The following is a 17,502-nucleotide window of genomic DNA, read 5'->3' as shown; positions in this document are numbered from 1 at the left end:
GCCTGTGTGGGAGTCATGGAGCAGCTGGGAGAGCCGGCGCTGACGCGTGAGTGCGTGGGTGACTCCCCACTGCCTTTGCAGCACTGCTCATTCCCTGGGGGGAGGATGCATGGATGGATGGATGGATGGATGGATGGATGGATGATGGCTCTGTGGGATCTGCCTGGTCTTGGGAGCCAGATCCTGGTGGCTGGAGGAGATGAGGATCTGTATCTCCCCGGTGCCTGTTGTGGGGGGCTGGAGATGCCCAGCTCCATGTGGGATCCTGTTTGATCTCAGGGCTCTCTGTGCTGCAGGATAGTGTGGGTTTGAATCTCCTGGGTTTATGTGTTAAGAGTGATTTCTGCAGCCAGTGAGCCTCAAACCCTCTGGGAGATGGGTGGGGGGAATTTAATGGCCTGGGAGTCCCACAGAAAGTCTTTACTATAATTTATTAATTATTATTTTAAAAGCCCTGTCGCCTGGGACTCTTTCACCCAAAGCTGTGAGACTGCCTGCTTTAGCTGGAGAGACAGAGCATTTGTTACTGTCCTGTTTGCCTCTTAAACGGCTTTTGCAATGAAGGCATGGAGGGAGGAGGCTTTGTGTGAGCCTGGGGAGCTCCTGGGAGACAGGGGGGAGTGTAAACACCTCTGTGTGCTGGGAGAGTGCGGGTGCTGCTGAGAGGAGCACACAAACCATGGTGCTGGGGCTGCCGAGCTGCTGTGCTGTGCTGGGGACCAGGACACGGCCAGGCTGGGCAGGTACAAACTCTGCTCCCATTCCAGAGGTTCAGGATACCTGGGATTGTGGAAGGAATTGTTTGTTGTTCACTCAGGGGGCTGCTTGGTGTTCTGTCCTGTGGGCTGAGCTGTGCAGTGAAAAAGGCAATCCCAGATTGGTTTGGTTTTTCCCAGAGGAAAATAAATTTGCTGCGAAAAAGCTTTAATTTTGATGGATTCCAGATGGAGATCACAGGGAATGTCAGCAAACGGATTCAGCTGAACAAATGAAGAAGAGTTTTTGATTATCATGAAAGCAGGAACATTTAGAAGTGCCTTAGAAATGACCCTGGATCCCTGAGCAGGGCCACCCCACCTGTGTGCTGGTTCCTGCTTGTCCAGGACAGAGCTTTGGCATCATTCACCTGTGTCAGTGGGGCTCTGGCATCAGCACAGCTCCTGGGGCACGTGGCCAGGGACAGAGTGGGACCGTGGCAGGGTTGTTTTTCAACCCTCCTGTCCAGGAGGTGACAGCAGCACTGCCTGTGGCCCCAGGCAGTCCAGGGCCTCTCCATCTGCATTATAAACCCATCCATGAGAGAGGGAGTTTGAGCCATTGTGAGGTTTCTCTGCAGACTCCAGGGCTGGGATGATGAGGGGCCCCAGACCCTCCCTGGGGGGAGGATGGGAGAGCCCTTGGAATATTCTGTAACATAAATACTCTTCAGTTCCTCTCCCAGAGCTGCCTGTTGAGGATGGGATGAAATAAGGGATTAAAGGGTTTATCCCACCCCAGCTCTATATCCTGGGCTCTCTTGCCTTTCAGCAAGACGAGGTAGAGGATGTGACATCCCCAGTGTCACTCTGCCATATTTTGGAGGAGCTCTGATTTTGGTGAGCTGTGCTGGAGCTCAGAGCTTTGCTGTTGGGGAGAGCCAGAGCTGCTCCCCTGGCTGTGCCCCTGCCTGCAGGGAGAGCATGGAGCAGGCTATGGGGATGTGGTTTGGAATGCCAGGGTGCAAATATCAACTTGGGCAGCTGGGACAGGCCACTGTGGGATGTTGTGGCATTGGCTGTGTGCCTGGCCAGGTTGGCTCCTGGCTGGAGAGTCTGCCTGCGGTGCAAGGATTGCTCCTGCCTGCTGGCAAAGGATCCCTTCCCTCTCTTTGTTCCCCTCCTTGTGCTTCTGGGTTTCGATGATTACATTAATCCCTTCCTCAAAGACCTGCAAAGCAGCTGTTCCAGAAGTGGGAAGCCAGGTTCTTGTTCTGGGCAGAGCTGCTGGAGCAGCCTTTCCCTGCTGTGTCCACCACATTCCACCAGACCTCGCCCTGGGCTTGCTGCTTCAAGTCCCTGCTGAGAGGCAGGAGCCAAGAGCTGTGGCTTCCCTGTGGGTCACCTGGTCCTGCAGGATTCCAGAGGCTGCAAGGCAGCTCTGGGAGTTTTGGGGCCACCAGGCAGACAGGAGAATTTAGGTGGTGGCCCAGACTTGCAGGGATCAGTGTCACCAGGCTGCACCTTCTGCTTGCCTCCCACACCTCTGACACTGCCAGCTGGGGAATGGGGATCCAGCTTCCCCCTGGACTCAAATCCAGCAATGGTGTGAGAAATGGAGATGTGCTGGAGCTGCTGAGGAGCTCCTGGTGCTGTCTCACAGATGCTTCTGCTCACTGCCAAGTCCTGTGCTGCTTGTTCATCCCCTGCATTTTGATGAGGGCAGCAAAGGTCACTGCTGTGCTGGACAAACACGCAGCAATTAGAGAATAAATCAGATCTTTGTTCAGGGGCCCCTCCTCACCCAGCACTGAACTCTGGATCCCAGTGGCTGGAGGTGATGGGAGCTGCAGGAGCGCTGAGCAGCCCAGCTGTGCCCACGGATGTGCCTGGTGCCTCTTCCCTTGGGCTGTGGGTGCAGGGGGCTCCAGCAACACAACATCCATGGGATCTGGGTTCTTCCCAGGGCTGGAAAGGGACTCTCACCTCCTGAGTGGACTCAGCTCTGGGCCTTTCTGCCCCACTGGTCACTCAGCTGCACATTGCCCTGCTCCCATCCTGGCTTGTGCCTTGCTGCTGTGCTGTGGGAAGGAGGGAAAAGGAGACACCTGGCCCCTTTCCACCAGGAAAGCAAGAGCTTTGTGTGGGAGCTGGCAGCAGAATCCCTGCCAGGCCTTCCCCAGCTCTGAATACCCTCTGAGGCACCAGCCCCTGGGCCGTGCTGGCTGGCTGTGGGCTGGGTGCCTCCCAGGGCCCCTGCAGGGTGCCAAGGTCAGGCTGACACTGCAGGCACAGGCAGCCCCAGCAGAGCTGTGCTCTTTGTCCACAGCCTTCGGAGGCTGCTGGGGTGGATTTTGTCTCCATCAGTGCCCAAAGGGGCTTGGATTTATGGCAGTGGTACAATAGGTGTCTGTGGCAGTGATGGATTGGGCTGTGCAGAGCATTCCTCCTTCCCTCCCTCCCTTGTTTGATCTGCGTCCCTCCTGTTGCTTTTCCTTCAGTTTCAGGCAGTTCTGCTGGTGGAAGTTCAACCAAATCAAACCAGTGCCCCTGCCAAACTTCAGGGGAGAAGGCAGCTTTTCTAGTGAGCAAACAGCCTTTCCAAGCTTATGCTCTGTCCAGGGGCTGTGAAGATGGAGCTGGAGATATTTTGGGTTACCTGGAGGCCCTGGGCAGGGTGTGGTAGGTGATGTCAATCTGTCCATCCTGGCACACAGTGGCATAGGGCTGAGGGCACATCCTGGCACCAAAATCTCAGGTCAGGCTCTTTTGCTTTTACAGCTGCTGTGAGTGTGGCTCCATCAGGGGTGAGGGACACTGCTCTGCCCACTGCCCTTCGAGGGAGTTAATCTGGGACTCCACAGCTGGCTCTGTGTTAAGGAGGGGTAAAACCCCTCTGCTGCACTAATCCTACCCTGCTCATCTCTGTGGAAGAAGCCTGGGCAAATGTTTCTGATCCTGCAGAGTTACTGGGCTGCGCTGGCTCCTCTGCTCTGTCCTGTGGCTGGGAGATCTCTCTACCGAGGCTCCCAGTCCTGGGTCTGTGCACTTTTGTCTGTCTCAGCATCAGGTCGTGTGGCAGGTTTTGATGGCTGTGAGAGAGGAGGGCCAGCCTGGGGCTGCTGTAGCTTTGTCAGGGTGCTGGACATGAGGAAAGCATCCAATTCCCCCTTTTGTGGAGCCTCCTCTGAGCCCCAGCACATCAGCAGGGATGGGCTGGAGCTGGGGCTGAGCCAGAGTCTTGCAAGAGTGTCCAGCTCTGGGACCACCCTCAGAAGGACAAGGAACTGCTGGAGGAGTCCAGAGGAGGCCACAGAGCTGCTCCAAGGGCTGGAGTCCCTCTGCTCTGGAGCCAGGTTGGGAGAGCTGGGGGTGCTCACCTGGAGAGGAGAAGGATCCAGGGGGAGCTCAGAGCCCCTGCCAGGGCCTAAAGGGGCTCCAGGAGAGCTGGAGAGGGACTGGGGACAAGGGATGGAGGGACAGGACACAGGGAATGGCTTCCCTCTGCCATAGGGCAGGGATGGATGGGATATTGGGCAGGGATTTTCCCTGTGAGTGTGGGCAGGCCCTGGCACAGGGTGCCCAGAGCAGCTGTGGCTGCCCCTGGATCCCTGGCAGTGTCCAAGGTCAGGCTGGACGGGGCTTGAAACAGCCTGAGGTAGTTGAAGCAGGCATGGAACTGGATGGACTTTGGAGAATCACAGACCATTCTTTGATTCTAAGCCTGTCCTGAACACCCAGTTCAGAGAAGCATCTCCAGTGTCCTGGACAGCTGCTTACAGATTAATAAAGCCCTGACAGGACTGGTCATCTGTTTTAAATAAAATAAAACAAAACTGTGCTGAGCAGAGCCTCTGGGATGCACTTGGTGTGTGGGATGGGAAGGGCCACGGCCAAGGCTGCAACTGGGGCTCCTGCCAGGGGTGACTCCCTCTGAACGTGGCTCTGTCTCCTGCTGTGACACTGCCTCGAGTGAATTGCCATTGTTCCTCTCCCCTGTGCTCGCAGGGAAGGCTGGGGCAAGGTGGAGACAAACCCCCGTGGCAGGTAAAGCTGAGGGTACAGCAGAGCCTGCGATGTCCCTGGTGTCCCTGTTCCCTGTCCAGCCGTGCCCTGCTCTCATCTCCTCCTTTCCCTGGCAGGGACAGGGCAGAGCCCCCCGGTGCTGGAGCATCTGCCAGCAGTGACCAGGGGGCCGCACCGGGCCGGACCACCCCCCCTGCGGGGCCGGCGGGGAGCCTCGGGGAGCAGGAGGAGGATCAGCCGTGCCCGAGTGAAAGGGAAAGGTGAGTGAGGGGCTGTGGGAAGGGCTCAGCCCTGGCAGGGCTGTGTGGAGGGGACACCATGGGCGAGTGATGTCCAGCAGCCTGGGCTGTACAGATCTTGTTCTTTTTCATCACGGAGGGTTCTGGGACAGCCCAGCCATTGGGAAGGGTTTTTCTCCCCAAGAAACCATGTCCATCGTTCCTCCACACCCTCCGGAGCTGGTGCTCGGCTGTGGTGCCTCCAGTGAGCTGTGGTGCAGCACCCAGAGCCGGTGGCTGCATTCCCAGCTCCTGGTGATGGAGTGGGCTGCTCTGGGGTCTTGCAGGGTGACCCCAAAGCCTGGGGGTACAGCGTGCCTCTTTCCTTGTCACATGGGAGCCAAGCAGGTCACCCACGCCCTGCCATCCCCCCTTTCCGGATCACCCTCACAGACCAGTTCTGCCTGCAGTGATGTTCCCGGGGTGCTGGGACCGCTCCTGCCCCCGGCTGCAGTGGGACAGTTCCTTCACCAGCTGAGGATGTGCCAGCACAGCCGCTCGGGCAGTCCCGGCGATCACTGACGGCAGGGCGGGTCTGCCCTTCCCCCTGCAGCTCAGCCCTGGGGCACCATCGGCAGAGTGGCCGCGGCTCCGCGATCCGCGGGGGCGGGCAGGGCACTGTCCCCATCCCGCACTGTCCCACCCGAGGACTGTCCCACTCGGGGACTGTCCCCACCCTGACCCTGTCCCCATCCTGACACTGTCTTCACCCGGGGACTGTCCCACCCTGGCCCTGTCCCCACCGGGCCCTGTCTCCGCCTGGCCGTGTCCCCACCCCCGCACGTGGCCGCAGGTGCGGTCCCGTTCCCCGCGGGCCGATGGGAGCCGCTCCATTCAAACTGCGGCGGTTGTTCCGCGTCCCATGGAAACCCCGCTCCCCGCGGGCTCGGCGGGCACGGCTCCAATTACCGCAGCTCCTAATTAGAGGTGTCGTGCCATGGAGCCCGGCAGGGAGCTCAGGGTCTCGCTGTGCTCCCGCCGGGCCGGGCCCCTCCCGGGAGCTTCCTTCTGCCTCAGCACGTTCGGTAAGCGCGGAGCCGCGGCTGGGGAGCCCGGGGGACGCCAGCCCGGCCGGGTGCCGCGGGCAGCGGCTGGGGAGCTGCTCCTGCAAGGAATCAGGGCCGGGCAGCAGCTTCTGCCTCGCTGAGCCGCGGTAATGCCCGGAACCAGGAGCGCCCCGAGCCCCGGCTCAGCCGCTGCGGTGTGGGAAGCGCTCTCCAGGTGTCCCATGCCCAGCCTGGGTGGACACGGGCTGGGGCGGGGCTGGCTGGAGCTGTGCCCCCGTTAGGGAGAGCCCCAGCTTCCTTTTTGCTCCTTGGGGGTCTTTCTGTGGCTGCCTCAGGTGTGCAGCATCGCTTTGAGTGGCAGCGGTGCCTCTGAGGGTGGAGCTGGCCCGGCCGGAGCTCGGATGCCCCGAGTGAACTTGGAAGTCTGGTGGTGTATGGTGGCCAGGCAGCAGTGTCACACACAGGGCAGCTGGGTGCCCTCTCTGGGTGCTGCTTTTTAAGCAGCAATTTTGTTTTCTTACAAAGCTCCTCTTGTTCTCGTGAGCAGAGCAGGGGGTCATGCAGTGAGCTCCTTCCTAGGGGTGTTGCCCCTTCCCACGGATGCTGCTCCTTCCTCTTTTGGACTTCTGAGTGCTAAACTGCTGAGGACAGTCTGGAAGCTGAAATCCTCCTTTGGCCTGTAGGATATGGGCCAAATAATGTGTGTTTGTGGTGCCTCCTGGCTTTGTAATGAACTCCAGGCCAAACACATCTCTGCAGCCACAGTTCCCCTCATGGGCTGAGCACCACTGGTGAGATGTGCAGTTGTATTCTGAGCTGCAGAGCCCGGCAGGACAGGGCCAGCACTACCCTCTCACTGAGGGTGACTAGGGCTGGTGCCAGGGCAGGGATTGTAGATGGTGATTTTGGGGTGCCCTATGCCCATGGGGACCTCCTGCCCAGGCAGGATCTGACGCTGTGTCCTCTGGCAGGAATCCCCACTGGCATTTGCACAAATGGGTCTTGGCTGTTCCAGTCAGGGCCAACACTGCATTCTCCGTACAGTAACGCAGAAAAGCATTTAATAAAAGCCCCAAATTTTCCATTTGTCAGAGACCATCAGTAAGGAGCAGGTTTCCCTTCTAGGTTTGCTCCCATAGAAGGTTGCCCTGTCCCCTCCCTTAGCCTGGCAAACTTCTCTCATGGGTGGGAACCTGTTTGATTAGCATCTTGTGCTTGTTCATGCCCATTTTCCCCTGTTCTCCTTGTGCCAGCTTTGTTCCTTGGCATGGATTGCCTCTCCTGGCCCTATGGGTCCAGGTGGATGGGGCTGGGAGCTCTCTGTGTTGCATCCCTGCTGTACAGGAGATCTTGTTCTGGCTGAGCCTGGCTGAGTCCTGCTCTGTGATGGGATGTTCACCCAGGAGCTGCATGTGGGTTCTCCTTCTGCCCTTCTTCTGCACTTAATTTATTTTAATTTATATTAACCTTTTTTAACAGAGAGGACCTGGATAAGCTGTGTCAGGGCCTCTCTGCTGGGGCTTGTTTCCCTCAGTTCCTGTTTGAGATGCATCAGGAGATAAATCCGGGGGAAAAGATTTCTCTGACCCTCTGCACTTGGGCTGAGGTGGGAATGCAGCCCATGAACCTGCCTTGACAGGGACTGTGCTCCTGCCCACCCAGGTCTGGCACCAGGTCACTGCTCTGCTCATCTGACAAAATGCCCCAGCTCTGTCTGAGCACAGACCTTGGCACAGCAAATCCCTGCCACCAGCTCCGGCTGGATCATTCTTCCAGGAGCAGCTTCCCTCTCTGATCCTGGCACTGCACAAGCCAGTGAGTGCCTCCAAGGCTTGAGCAGGGGTCAGAGAGGGGTTGGGGTGTGCTGGGGGTTGTGATTTGTCCCTTCATGTGCTTGGGAGATACTCAGGAGCAAAGGCATAAAGAGGAAAATGTCCTCTGTTCCACAGAGAGGAGAGCATCTAAACTCCCAAACCCTGCTCTCGCCAATTTGTGTTTCTCCCCAAACAGGCAGAGCTGCTCCTCTTCTCCCTGCTCTCCTCTGCCTCAGGTGCTGGAGCAGCCTGTGACAGGGGCCTGCTCGCACAGCAGTGACACACACAGAGCATGGGCCCCATCCCTCCCTGAGCTCCCCAGGAGCAGCCCCAGCCATCCCCTGGGCAGGACATCCCCAAACTAGCATCCCCCCAAATTACCCAGCACAAAAACTCCCCTTCTCCTTCCCCTCTCCATTCCCCCGACTCCTCCTCCTGCTGGGCTACACTGGGGCAGTTTCCTTTGGTGTTTTAAACATCTGTTGTGTGCTAACAGTGGAGCAGGCAGAGGGTTCCCACAGCCCCAGAGATCTGCAGACAGCAGAGGGGTTCCCTCCCACCTTGTGCCCAAAGCCTGCAGTGGGAGGATGAAACTGGGGGCAACGTTTGTCTGCTGCAAGCCACTGTTAGAGCTGTCCTGACTCATCCCACCCGGCTCCTGTCTTCACTCTCACCTTGCACTTGTACAAATGCACACAGACACCATTTCCACGTGTCCATGCACATGTGGGCACACGTGAGGTGCTTTTTTTTTTTTTTTTTTTTTTTTTTTTTTTTTTTTTTGAGTGAAAAATGTGTTCTCTAAATTGTTTCAGGTTAAACAATCCCATCAGATATCCCCTCCCAAGCAAGCCTGAGCCCTTGGGTGTGTCTTTGGCAAAATGAAATGTTGGGTTTTAACTTGCAAGATGTTTATGTGTCTGTACATTATGTTTACTCGCCTGTAAATGATGTTTACTCCCTTGTTTGTTGTGTTTTGTAAACTGGGGAAGAAGTGAAAATGGGATCTTTGGCTTTGGACTAAGGGAAACATTGTAGCAGTGATGGTTTCAGTCTTCGGATTCTCCAGGGGTGTTGGGAAATTTTTAGTTTTGGGTTGATCCAGAACAGTTACAAGTCTAGAGACCCCTCATTGCCATTAAAATCTGCACATCCTATTGAGGCTGGCAGGCACAGCTCCCAGGGAACCTTTTGGGAGGACGTTCAGAGGAGAGGCAGCTCACCCTGCACCCCTCAGCCATCACACCCAGACCCTGACAAACACCATGGGCTGAGTCTTTGTGTCAGTCTGAGCCTTGTGGGGGCATTTTTGGGCTGATGCAGAGTTGCCAGTGCATGGAAAAGCGAGGGAATGGGTGTGAGCAGGCTGGCAGAGCAGTGGTGCTGCCCTGGGTCCTGTGCCCCCACTCAGCAGGGCACATCTCGGCTCTCCCAGCACTGCCCTCCTGCACAGGGGCTGGCACCCAGGGGGTTCAGAGCTGGCAGACAGTGCTGATCTCCTGCCTGAGCCTCCAGGAGCTGGGATGGGGATGGGGATGGGGATGGGAGGAAAGGAAAGGAGAAAGGAAAGGAAAGGAGAAAGGAAAGGAAAGGAGAAAGGAAAGGAAAGGAGAAAGGAAAAAAGAAAGAGGCACTTTTGGTAGGCTCCTGCTCTTTTTAGCTCAGCTCCCTGCCTGGGATAGGAAGGCAGGAGGAGTCTGGCCTTGCATGAGCCTTGCAGCTGTGGGGTGGGTGAGTCCTTCAGCCTGTACTCTTCTGTCCCCTGCTGTCCCCAGGCCAGCTGAAGCTGTCCATCGAGGTGCGTGGCCAGACGCTGGTGCTGCACGGTGAGTGTGTCCCTGGGCCATCCCAAACTGGCCCCAGAGCCACAGTGGGCTGGGGGTGGGGACAGCACTTCCATGCTCTGCCTTGAAGCTCTTTGGAGCTTTGTGGCAGCTGTTGGGAACAACTCTGTGGTGCAGTGACACAATTGGGAGCTCTTTGTTTAAGAGACCAAACTGAAATTTCCAGAGATCTTCATTTCACAGTGAATACTGTGTTTGCACCCATGTGTATAAATTACTTTTCTTTTATTCCATGTGAAGAGAAAAAAGGCAAATACAGTTTGGAAAGGAAAGTCTGAAGTGCTTTGTCTCTGCCAAAACCCTTTTGCCATATTTGCCAGGATTTCCAAACTGTTTTGTTACCTCCAAATGCTGCAGTTTTTAACACCAGCAATATGTCTTCAATGAAAGTGTTTGGATGGTGATTATCAGAGGCCAATGGGACTGTCAGAATTATCTCTTTTTTATGGGAAACATCTGTCTGAGGGTCTGGCACAGGCTTTACCCCAAATCCCTCCATCTGGAGCAGCCCCAGTGTGAGCTGGGTGTGAGTGATGGTCTTGTTGTGATGGTGACTCCAAAAGAGAGTCTGGGAAGAGGGAAATGGTCCAGCAAGTGGACTGGGGCTCAGGGTCTGGGGCTGCACATGGTGGATGCTCAGGCCACTCAGTGTGGGCAGGAGGAGGCTGTGGGGTGATGTGGGTGACCTGTCTGACTTTTTGATTCTCCACCCCAACATCTTTAACCCCAGAGCAAGTCTGGCTAGAGGAGGTGAAAAAGTGGTGCATGCTGTCCAACCTTACAAAGCACTCCATGAAGCACCAGAGGGGCTTGCAGAGCCCCTTTCCCCTTGTGCCCTAGGCTTTCCATCAGGCTGGATGTGTTCATTAGGAGCACAGTCTGCCTGTGACAGAGGCAGAGCCACTGCTGCCATGCTGGGCTGGAGAGCAGTGAGCTTGGCCTTGTTCTGACAGCCCATCCTGTGCTCTCCAGGCTCTGCTGCACATCCCAGGCACATCCCAGGCACATCCCAGGCACATCCCAGGCACATCCCAGGCACATCCCAGGCACATCCCAGGCACATCCCAGGCACATCCCAGGCACATCCCAGGCACATCCCTGCCCCGTCCCTGGCACACCTCTGGCACATCCCTTGCCCTGGGCAGCCGCAGGGTCCGGCAGCGGGGCTGAGCAGTGTTGGGGCAGTCAGGACGAGGCTGTTGATATTTAACTGGATGATACATTTGGCTCCAGGGAAGGGAGAGTGAGGCTGGGGGAAATCAGGCAGAGGGAATGCAATTTGCCATCCGGATGCTGAACTGCCTCTGCCACTGACCTCAGCCCCAGCCTGTATTTATAGCACGCGTGTGTTAAAGGGAAAGTGCAATAAACCCCTGCCCCTATCCAAGGGTGCCCAGTGGGTTCTGCCCCACAAGGAGGGATCACCCTGTGGAGCAGAGCAGTGTGGGGTAGGAAGATGCCTTCCCTGCTGCTTTGGGATGTGACCATTTCATTTCCTTTCCAGTCATGGAAGCAAAAGGTCTGATGGGGACAGAGTGCCGTGCATGCAACTCCTATGTGAAGGTGGGTTCTCCTGGGGCTTTGTTCGGGGAGCTTTGTGCTTTTTTGGGAGAATTTTGTGGTTGGCTCCTCCAAGCTTGCTCTGCACTGTTTGTACCTTCCCCTTCCTTCTCCACCCTGCTCTGGAAGAGCATCCCCAGCACACAGGGAGCTGGCTGGGCTCTTGCCCAGTGCTGGACAGCTCATGGGTTTTGGCAGTGTCTGCATGAAGTAGAAAAGGACAGGACCTTGCTGAGGGCTGTGTCAAACATTCACTGCAAGAACGTCCCAGTGGGTGCCCAATGCCTGGTGGGGATGTTTGCTGGCACAGGGTGGGTCTCCTGCTGGAATGTGCACTGTGCAGGAAGCAGCTCCCCTGAGAGCGGCTACGAGTCAGACCCCAGCCAGCCACACTTGTGTACATCACTCCTTGATTTTTCTGCTCTTTTCCCTCCCTCCCCTGCCCTGAGCAGTTTTGTAATGCAATTACCCGACAGGCAGGAGGGTGAAGTGATCCCAACCACCCGTTAGCACGGGCTCAGCAGGATCTCTGAGCTTAGCCATCCATACAAGTGCCTGTGCCAGGCTCCTGCCACGGCAGCTGGGGCTGGTGCGTGCTCTGGGAATGTTAACACGCTGCTTGTTTTCCTCCCAAAGATGTCCATTGTGCCAGATGCTGACTGGAAGTGCAGGCAAAAGACCAAGACTGTGCCAGACAGCAAAAATCCTGTGTTCCACGAGCACTTTGTGTTGTGAGTATGGCAGGGCAGAGGCAGCTCTGGGCCATCCCTCAGCACCGTGTCACACAGAGCAGTGGGGACAGTGCCACTGTACCAGGGCTCCCTCCCGACGCTGTTTGCTTTTGCTCTGTGATCTCTAATAAACACTCAGCACGCCTGAGCAGCTCTGCTGCTGAGATGAGGAGTGACAGACATTATTCTGCTGGGTTTTGTGGCTGAAGTGCCTTGAACTTTTGGCCAGAGCTCTGCAGAGCTGTCAGCACTCACAGCATGGCAGCGCTGCTCCTGCATGCTCAGACTTTCTTGCTGGGCAGGAGTTGGACAAAGCACACTCCATTTCCTAGACCTGGCACCTGCAATAGTGTGAATGAGGAAGGTAAAAGGGTTTCCTACAGTTCCAGCATGTCTCTGCATGCAAAAAGAGCTGCATGACTTAGTGTTTGGGCAGAGCTTGTCACTGCTAGCGACAGAAATGGTGCCAGCCCTCTGACCCATGCAGCGTTTGAGTTGGCACAGGGTGGTGATTTCAGAGCATGAATTGTGGCTTGTTCCTTGCATTTACCCTTTGATGTTGGATGTGTGTTCCTGCAAGATTATTTCCCCCCTGAAACTGCATGAGCAGTGTCCCTGCACCTGCCCAGGAGAGGTCACATCCCCCTGCAGGTGTGTGTCAGGAATGAGCAGATTGCTCTTTGGGGAGGTGCTGCAGTGCTCTGTGCAGAGACTGGAGAAGACGACCTGGCTGTGAGGAGGCTGAGGAGTCTGGCAGGGCAGCCCCTGCTGAGTGCTCCTGGGGAGGCTGATGGACTGTGCCCTCTTCTTGTTACAGCCCAGTGCAAGAGGAGGATGAGCAGAAGCGTCTCCTGGTCACAGTCTGGAACAGAGAGAGAAATCCCAGGTAAGGGGCTGCCAGCTGTCATAGGATCCTTTTCAGATGGGACTCTTGTGGCAGAGACCCTGCCCCCTGCTCTGGTCACCCCATGTGAGCTCCTCCAGGGCCCTGGGCCCTGACCCCAGTACTGCTCTGCTCAAGGGCTTGGGCCAGGGTGTCCCAGCTGAGGTCACACTTGTGGGCAGCTGGTGCTGGTGAGCACCATGGGCAGGAAACCCTGCCCTTGGCACTGTTGGCATTGCTGCTGCTTGGTAGCCACCAGCTGGGGCAGCATCTAAACCCCTGCAGCCACTGACATGCAGTGCCTGCACTGTTGGCCGAAGGTGGGTGGGGCTCGAGTGGGCTGGGACCTCTTCTCCCTCTGGGGACAGTGCAGCGAGGGACACCGAGGAGCCTGGCACCCTGCAGGCTGTGCTGCCAGCCCAGGGAAGGGCCACCTCCCTCCTTGGCCCAGCTTCTGCCAGCACCAGGGGGGCTGGAGGTGACCAGGGTGCTTCAGCCCAGCTCCTCCTTGCCCTGCTGCAGCTGAGCCGTGTGGTTACACTGTGTGTGCTCAAACCGCAGAGCAGGGGCACGTCCTGGGCACTGCCTGGCACCCAGCATGGGCAGGGATGTTTGGGGGCTCCCTGAAGAGGGGTGCAAGGGGGGATCTGGTGCTTCAACAGGCTTGTGCTGACAGTCCCTGAACTCTGCTTGTCCTGCAGGCAGAGTGAACTGATCGGCTGCATGAGCTTTGGTGTGAAGTCCCTCCTGTCCCTGGACAAGGTACCTCTGTGTCCCAGTGCAGGGTGTGGGGCTGGGGGCGTGGCTCTCTGGGGTCTCTGGGCTCGGTGGGTGGATGCAAACAGGCTTTTCCCACTGTGGGAGAAGGTGCCTAGGGAGTTCCCTCCCATTCCCAGTATGGAGAGCCAGTGTGAGACTGGGGTTCGTGTGGTTGTTGGAGATGGGTGGGGAGGCTGTTAGAGGAGGGATCCTGGCACGGGAGATGTCACTGCCTTCAGCAGGGCACAGAGGTGTCCCCAGCACCTGCTGCCTGCCCAGTTTGCAGTAGGGGGACACAGGACATGGGGCCAGCCTGGCACAGGGCACATCTGACATGTGGGGGAGTGGGTGTGATGGTGGGACATAGCCAGGGGTCTGCCTGGTTCCCAGCAGTGTGCTGACAGGCAGAGGGCAGACACAGAGAGGTTTTTGGCTGTTCCTGCAGGAATTCTGTGCCAGAATCCCTGTCCCTGCTGTGGCAGGTTTGGTCACAGTGCTGCTGCCCCAGCCTGGCTGCTGCTCAGTAGTACAGCTGGCTCTGCCTTCCTCGGGCAGGGCTCCTGTGGCAATCGGCTCCCAGTGACCACCAAGGCATGGGAATGCTTCATCCCAGTGGCCAGCGGTGAGGGATTCTGTCCCTGGGCAGCAGAATATCTCGGCAAGCTGGAGGGGTTTCATAGAAGTGTTAGTAAATTCCCTGAGCTCACAGAATCACAGAACATCCTCAGCTGGAAGGGACTCACAGGGAGCATTAAGTCCAACTCCTGCAGACACAATCCCACCTGGTGCCTGAGAGCATTGTCCAAATGCTCCTTGATTTTTAAAATTTTGCACATCTGAGGTGTGAACATTTCCTTCATAGCAGGAGACTAAAAAGGAGCTGCTGGTGGTGGTGGTGGCCTGAGAGGTGGGTGAGAGGTGGCTTAAGCATGGCTTCCTCTGAAATTTGCACGAGTGAGGTGCAGCTTTTTTAAAACAGTGTGGTGCTCCTGGGACCTCAGCAAGGCTGAGATGAGATCCTGTCCCCTGGCTGCTGCATCATACTGCTGGATATCCCTCTAAAAACCTGGAATCTTGTTGCTTCAGTGTTGTTCGTTCCCCCCTTGCAGGGAGGAAGGAATTTTAGCTGCTGAGAGGAGGACTCTGTGTGTGTGTGAGCAGGTCTGGGCACCTCTGTGTGCTGTAACTGGGGCAGCTCCTGCCCTGGCTGGGTGAAATGGGGCTGAGCATCAGCCCCTGCATGCACAGCTGCTTCCCTCCCCACAGGAGATCAGTGGCTGGTATTACCTCCTCGGGGAGGACCTGGGCAGGACCAAGCACCTGAAGGTGGCCATGAGGAGGTTGAAGCAGAGCACAGGTGAGTCCCATCATGGGAAAACCCCAGGGGGTGTTGGGAAGGCTTGGAAGAGGAGCCATTCCTGTGTCTGAGGGTGTGTGGAGTAGCCCCAGACCCACTGCACCCTGTGCCCCACAGGCACTGCTCCACCCTGTGGTGCTCAGTGGGCACTGGCATCCCGAAAACTTGTGGGGTGGGGTTTTTGGCTGGTTCAACAGGCCCTGCTCTCCCCTTCAGTCTCACTTCTGGGGCTCTGTGGGGACCCCAACCCTGCAGCCACATCTATCTCTCTTGCTTGGCTTGCCCTTATGCTGCCTCCTACTTCTCAGCCTTGGGGCTCACTGCTGTAGCCACACTCTCTTTGCCCTTGGGGTCTGTGCTGGAGGGTTGGGAGCTTTTCCTCCTGCCTTGGTCTTGCAGTGCTGCCAGGGTGTGGAGGAGCAGAGGCTGGCCCAGGGCAGGGTGGGGCAGCAGTGCCTGTCTTAGGTGTGCAGCCACCCCCGAGCTGCTGTCATGTGCCCACGACATGTAAAGGTCTCATGTGCAGTGTGGGATTGTCAGATGTGCTGTCACACTCATGGGTCTTTTCCTTTTAAAAAAATCTTTGAAAAATTATTTCAGAAGTTCAGCCAGGAAGTCGAAGTGCACCCCAGGAGAGCCAGGACGCTGTGACCCTGCAGCAGCTGAAGGTGGGTGTGACAGGGCTGTGACCCACTAGCACTGGGAAGATTTGGGATCGGGTGCCTGCAGGAGGGGTTTTCAGACAAGCCAAGGGACAGTGTTTTAGTGAGGGTGATGCTGAGGTGAGGGAGCTCTGTCACCTCCCTGTCACACCATGGCTGTCACAGGCAATTTGTTACCCCAACCAGGCCCCAGCTGGTGGAAGGGGGTGATTTGGGTGCTAACCCTCATTGCCTCAGGGACCTCCTGTTTTTTCAGTGTATTCCCACTCAAGAAAAGGCCCAGCACTGCCTGGCATGGTGGGGCTGGGGCTGGCAGACTTCTGCCCCCCAGCATCGGCCCCTGCCCAGCTCTGTGGCTCTTTGGACACGTCTGCTCCTCTCCTCCTTCTAGGACCGTGTGCTCTGGGAAGGGAAAGACCCACGGTGGAGCCTGGGTGATTTACAGGAGAGGCAAGGATGGGAAGTGGGAACACAAACACATGGTTTGCATCGGAAACGGGGCTCGGGCGGCCCCGTGATTTATCTGTGCCGAATTCCGCCCTGTGCTTCCCTCAGCTGCATTTGCAGTTATTTTTTTTTTACAGCACAGGGCTGAGCAAGACAAACAAAGCCAGCGCCCCTCTCCTCCCTTCCTCTCCGGCCGTCGCCACTGACTTGAAAGGTGGTGGCTGGGAAGGAAGGCTGCTCCTCCTTCCAGCTCCAGCTCCAGCCGGGCAGCGCGGCCGCTCGGGACAATGCTCTGATGGCTTTGCCACCACGGCTCCCCTGGGAGTGCTGAGGCTCCTCAGTTCCCTCCCTGGCCCTGCCACCCCAGCTACTGTGCAAGAGAACCTTGATTTTGGGTTCCCTCCAGCCTTCCCTCTTTTTCCTCCCCCTGTAGGAGTGTGGAAGGTGTTTTCTTCTCTGTTGGAACCCCATCTCCAAGGAGTTGTGCCCAACTCTGGCAGTGGGGCAGCTGAGCCTTGCTGGGTAACCTGCTGTTGCCTGTGCTCAGAGTTCCTCTTGGCCTTTAATTCCCAAATTCTACCCTGGATGCAGCTTAGCTGACCTCAGTGCTTCCCCCTCAGTGACTTTATGAGCACAAAGCATGGGGATACGTGCGTATCCTCTGGGTCTGTGCTTTCAAAAACAAACTCTGCTTTTTCTTTTTTCTTTTTTTTTTTTTTTTTTTTTTTTTTTTTTTTTTTTTGCTTCTACAAACCCAAACCTCTGATTTTTTTATGAGCGTGGAGTTGTGTCTTTCATGGAGCGAGACTCTCACAGTCAGTGCCTGTGAAACACCGCTCAAACATCCTCCAAGTGTTTGTGAGAACGTCGCAAAAACAAAGTGCTCCGTGCGCCTGAAGAATGCCACGGGAACAAAAGCCACATCAACAGAGCTGGGACTAGGGAATACTAAAGAGTTGACAGGAATTTTAATATAAAACTCTCTCCCTTCCTCGCCAGTGAGGGTTTTCAGGAAGCCTCTGGCTTATCGTAAAGCGGCATACAGCGCTCACAGGGGCCGGGGAGGTGAAAGGTGGCTTCCTGCCATTCTTCTCGGGAGCTGGGTTCCCATGGGCGGTCATGCCAGTTTGACTGGGGCTCCTTCCACGCTCGTGCGCTGCGAGCAGTCCGGGATCGCTGCGGGAACGGTGGGATTTTCATGGGCTGGCGGCGATCCGGGGGTGCCAGCCATGAACCGCTTCAATGGACTCTGCAAGGTGTGCTCGGAGCGGAGGTACAGGCAGGTCGGTATCGCCCCTGGCAGGAGCCCCCTGCCAGCGTGTGGCTGCCAGCCCTGGGGACACTGCTGGGTGTCTGGGAGCTCTCTTGCTGTGGCTGGGCTCTGTGGGTGCTGCTTGTGAGGCATCGACTTGGTATCGTTACAATTTGTAAATTATAGT

General features: G+C 56.8%; 1 protein-coding gene across 6 annotated transcripts in view; it reads left to right on the top strand.

Annotated features, from left to right (window-relative positions):
• RGS3 (regulator of G protein signaling 3) overlaps positions 1-17,502 on the top strand; it is a 75,424-nt gene continuing 57,922 nt past the window's right edge. Inside the window, exons 1-9 of one of the 6 annotated variants that reach the window (XM_063409967.1) lie at positions 1-46; positions 4,838-4,981; positions 9,596-9,646; positions 11,169-11,227; positions 11,861-11,955; positions 12,773-12,841; positions 13,540-13,600; positions 14,864-14,954; positions 15,555-15,622. In XM_063409967.1, the coding sequence (XP_063266037.1) occupies positions 16-46; positions 4,838-4,981; positions 9,596-9,646; positions 11,169-11,227; positions 11,861-11,955; positions 12,773-12,841; positions 13,540-13,600; positions 14,864-14,954; positions 15,555-15,622 (669 nt within the window). In that variant the 5' untranslated portion in view covers positions 1-15. Of the gene's footprint in view, positions 47-642; positions 744-4,837; positions 4,982-5,868; positions 6,025-9,595; positions 9,647-11,168; positions 11,228-11,860; positions 11,956-12,519; positions 12,688-12,772; positions 12,842-13,539; positions 13,601-14,863; positions 14,955-15,554; positions 15,623-16,955; positions 17,347-17,502 lie in introns of those variants that run through there. The other 5 variants (XM_063409966.1, XM_063409968.1, XM_063409970.1 and 2 more) reach the window with 5 other exon arrangements.

Source organism: Prinia subflava, chromosome 12 (genome assembly GCF_021018805.1).
Source record: "Prinia subflava isolate CZ2003 ecotype Zambia chromosome 12, Cam_Psub_1.2, whole genome shotgun sequence".
NCBI classification, from domain to species: domain Eukaryota; kingdom Metazoa; phylum Chordata; class Aves; order Passeriformes; family Cisticolidae; genus Prinia; species Prinia subflava.
The sequence above is the reverse complement of the archived record's forward strand: the minus strand, read 5'-3'. Positions and strand labels throughout refer to the sequence as shown.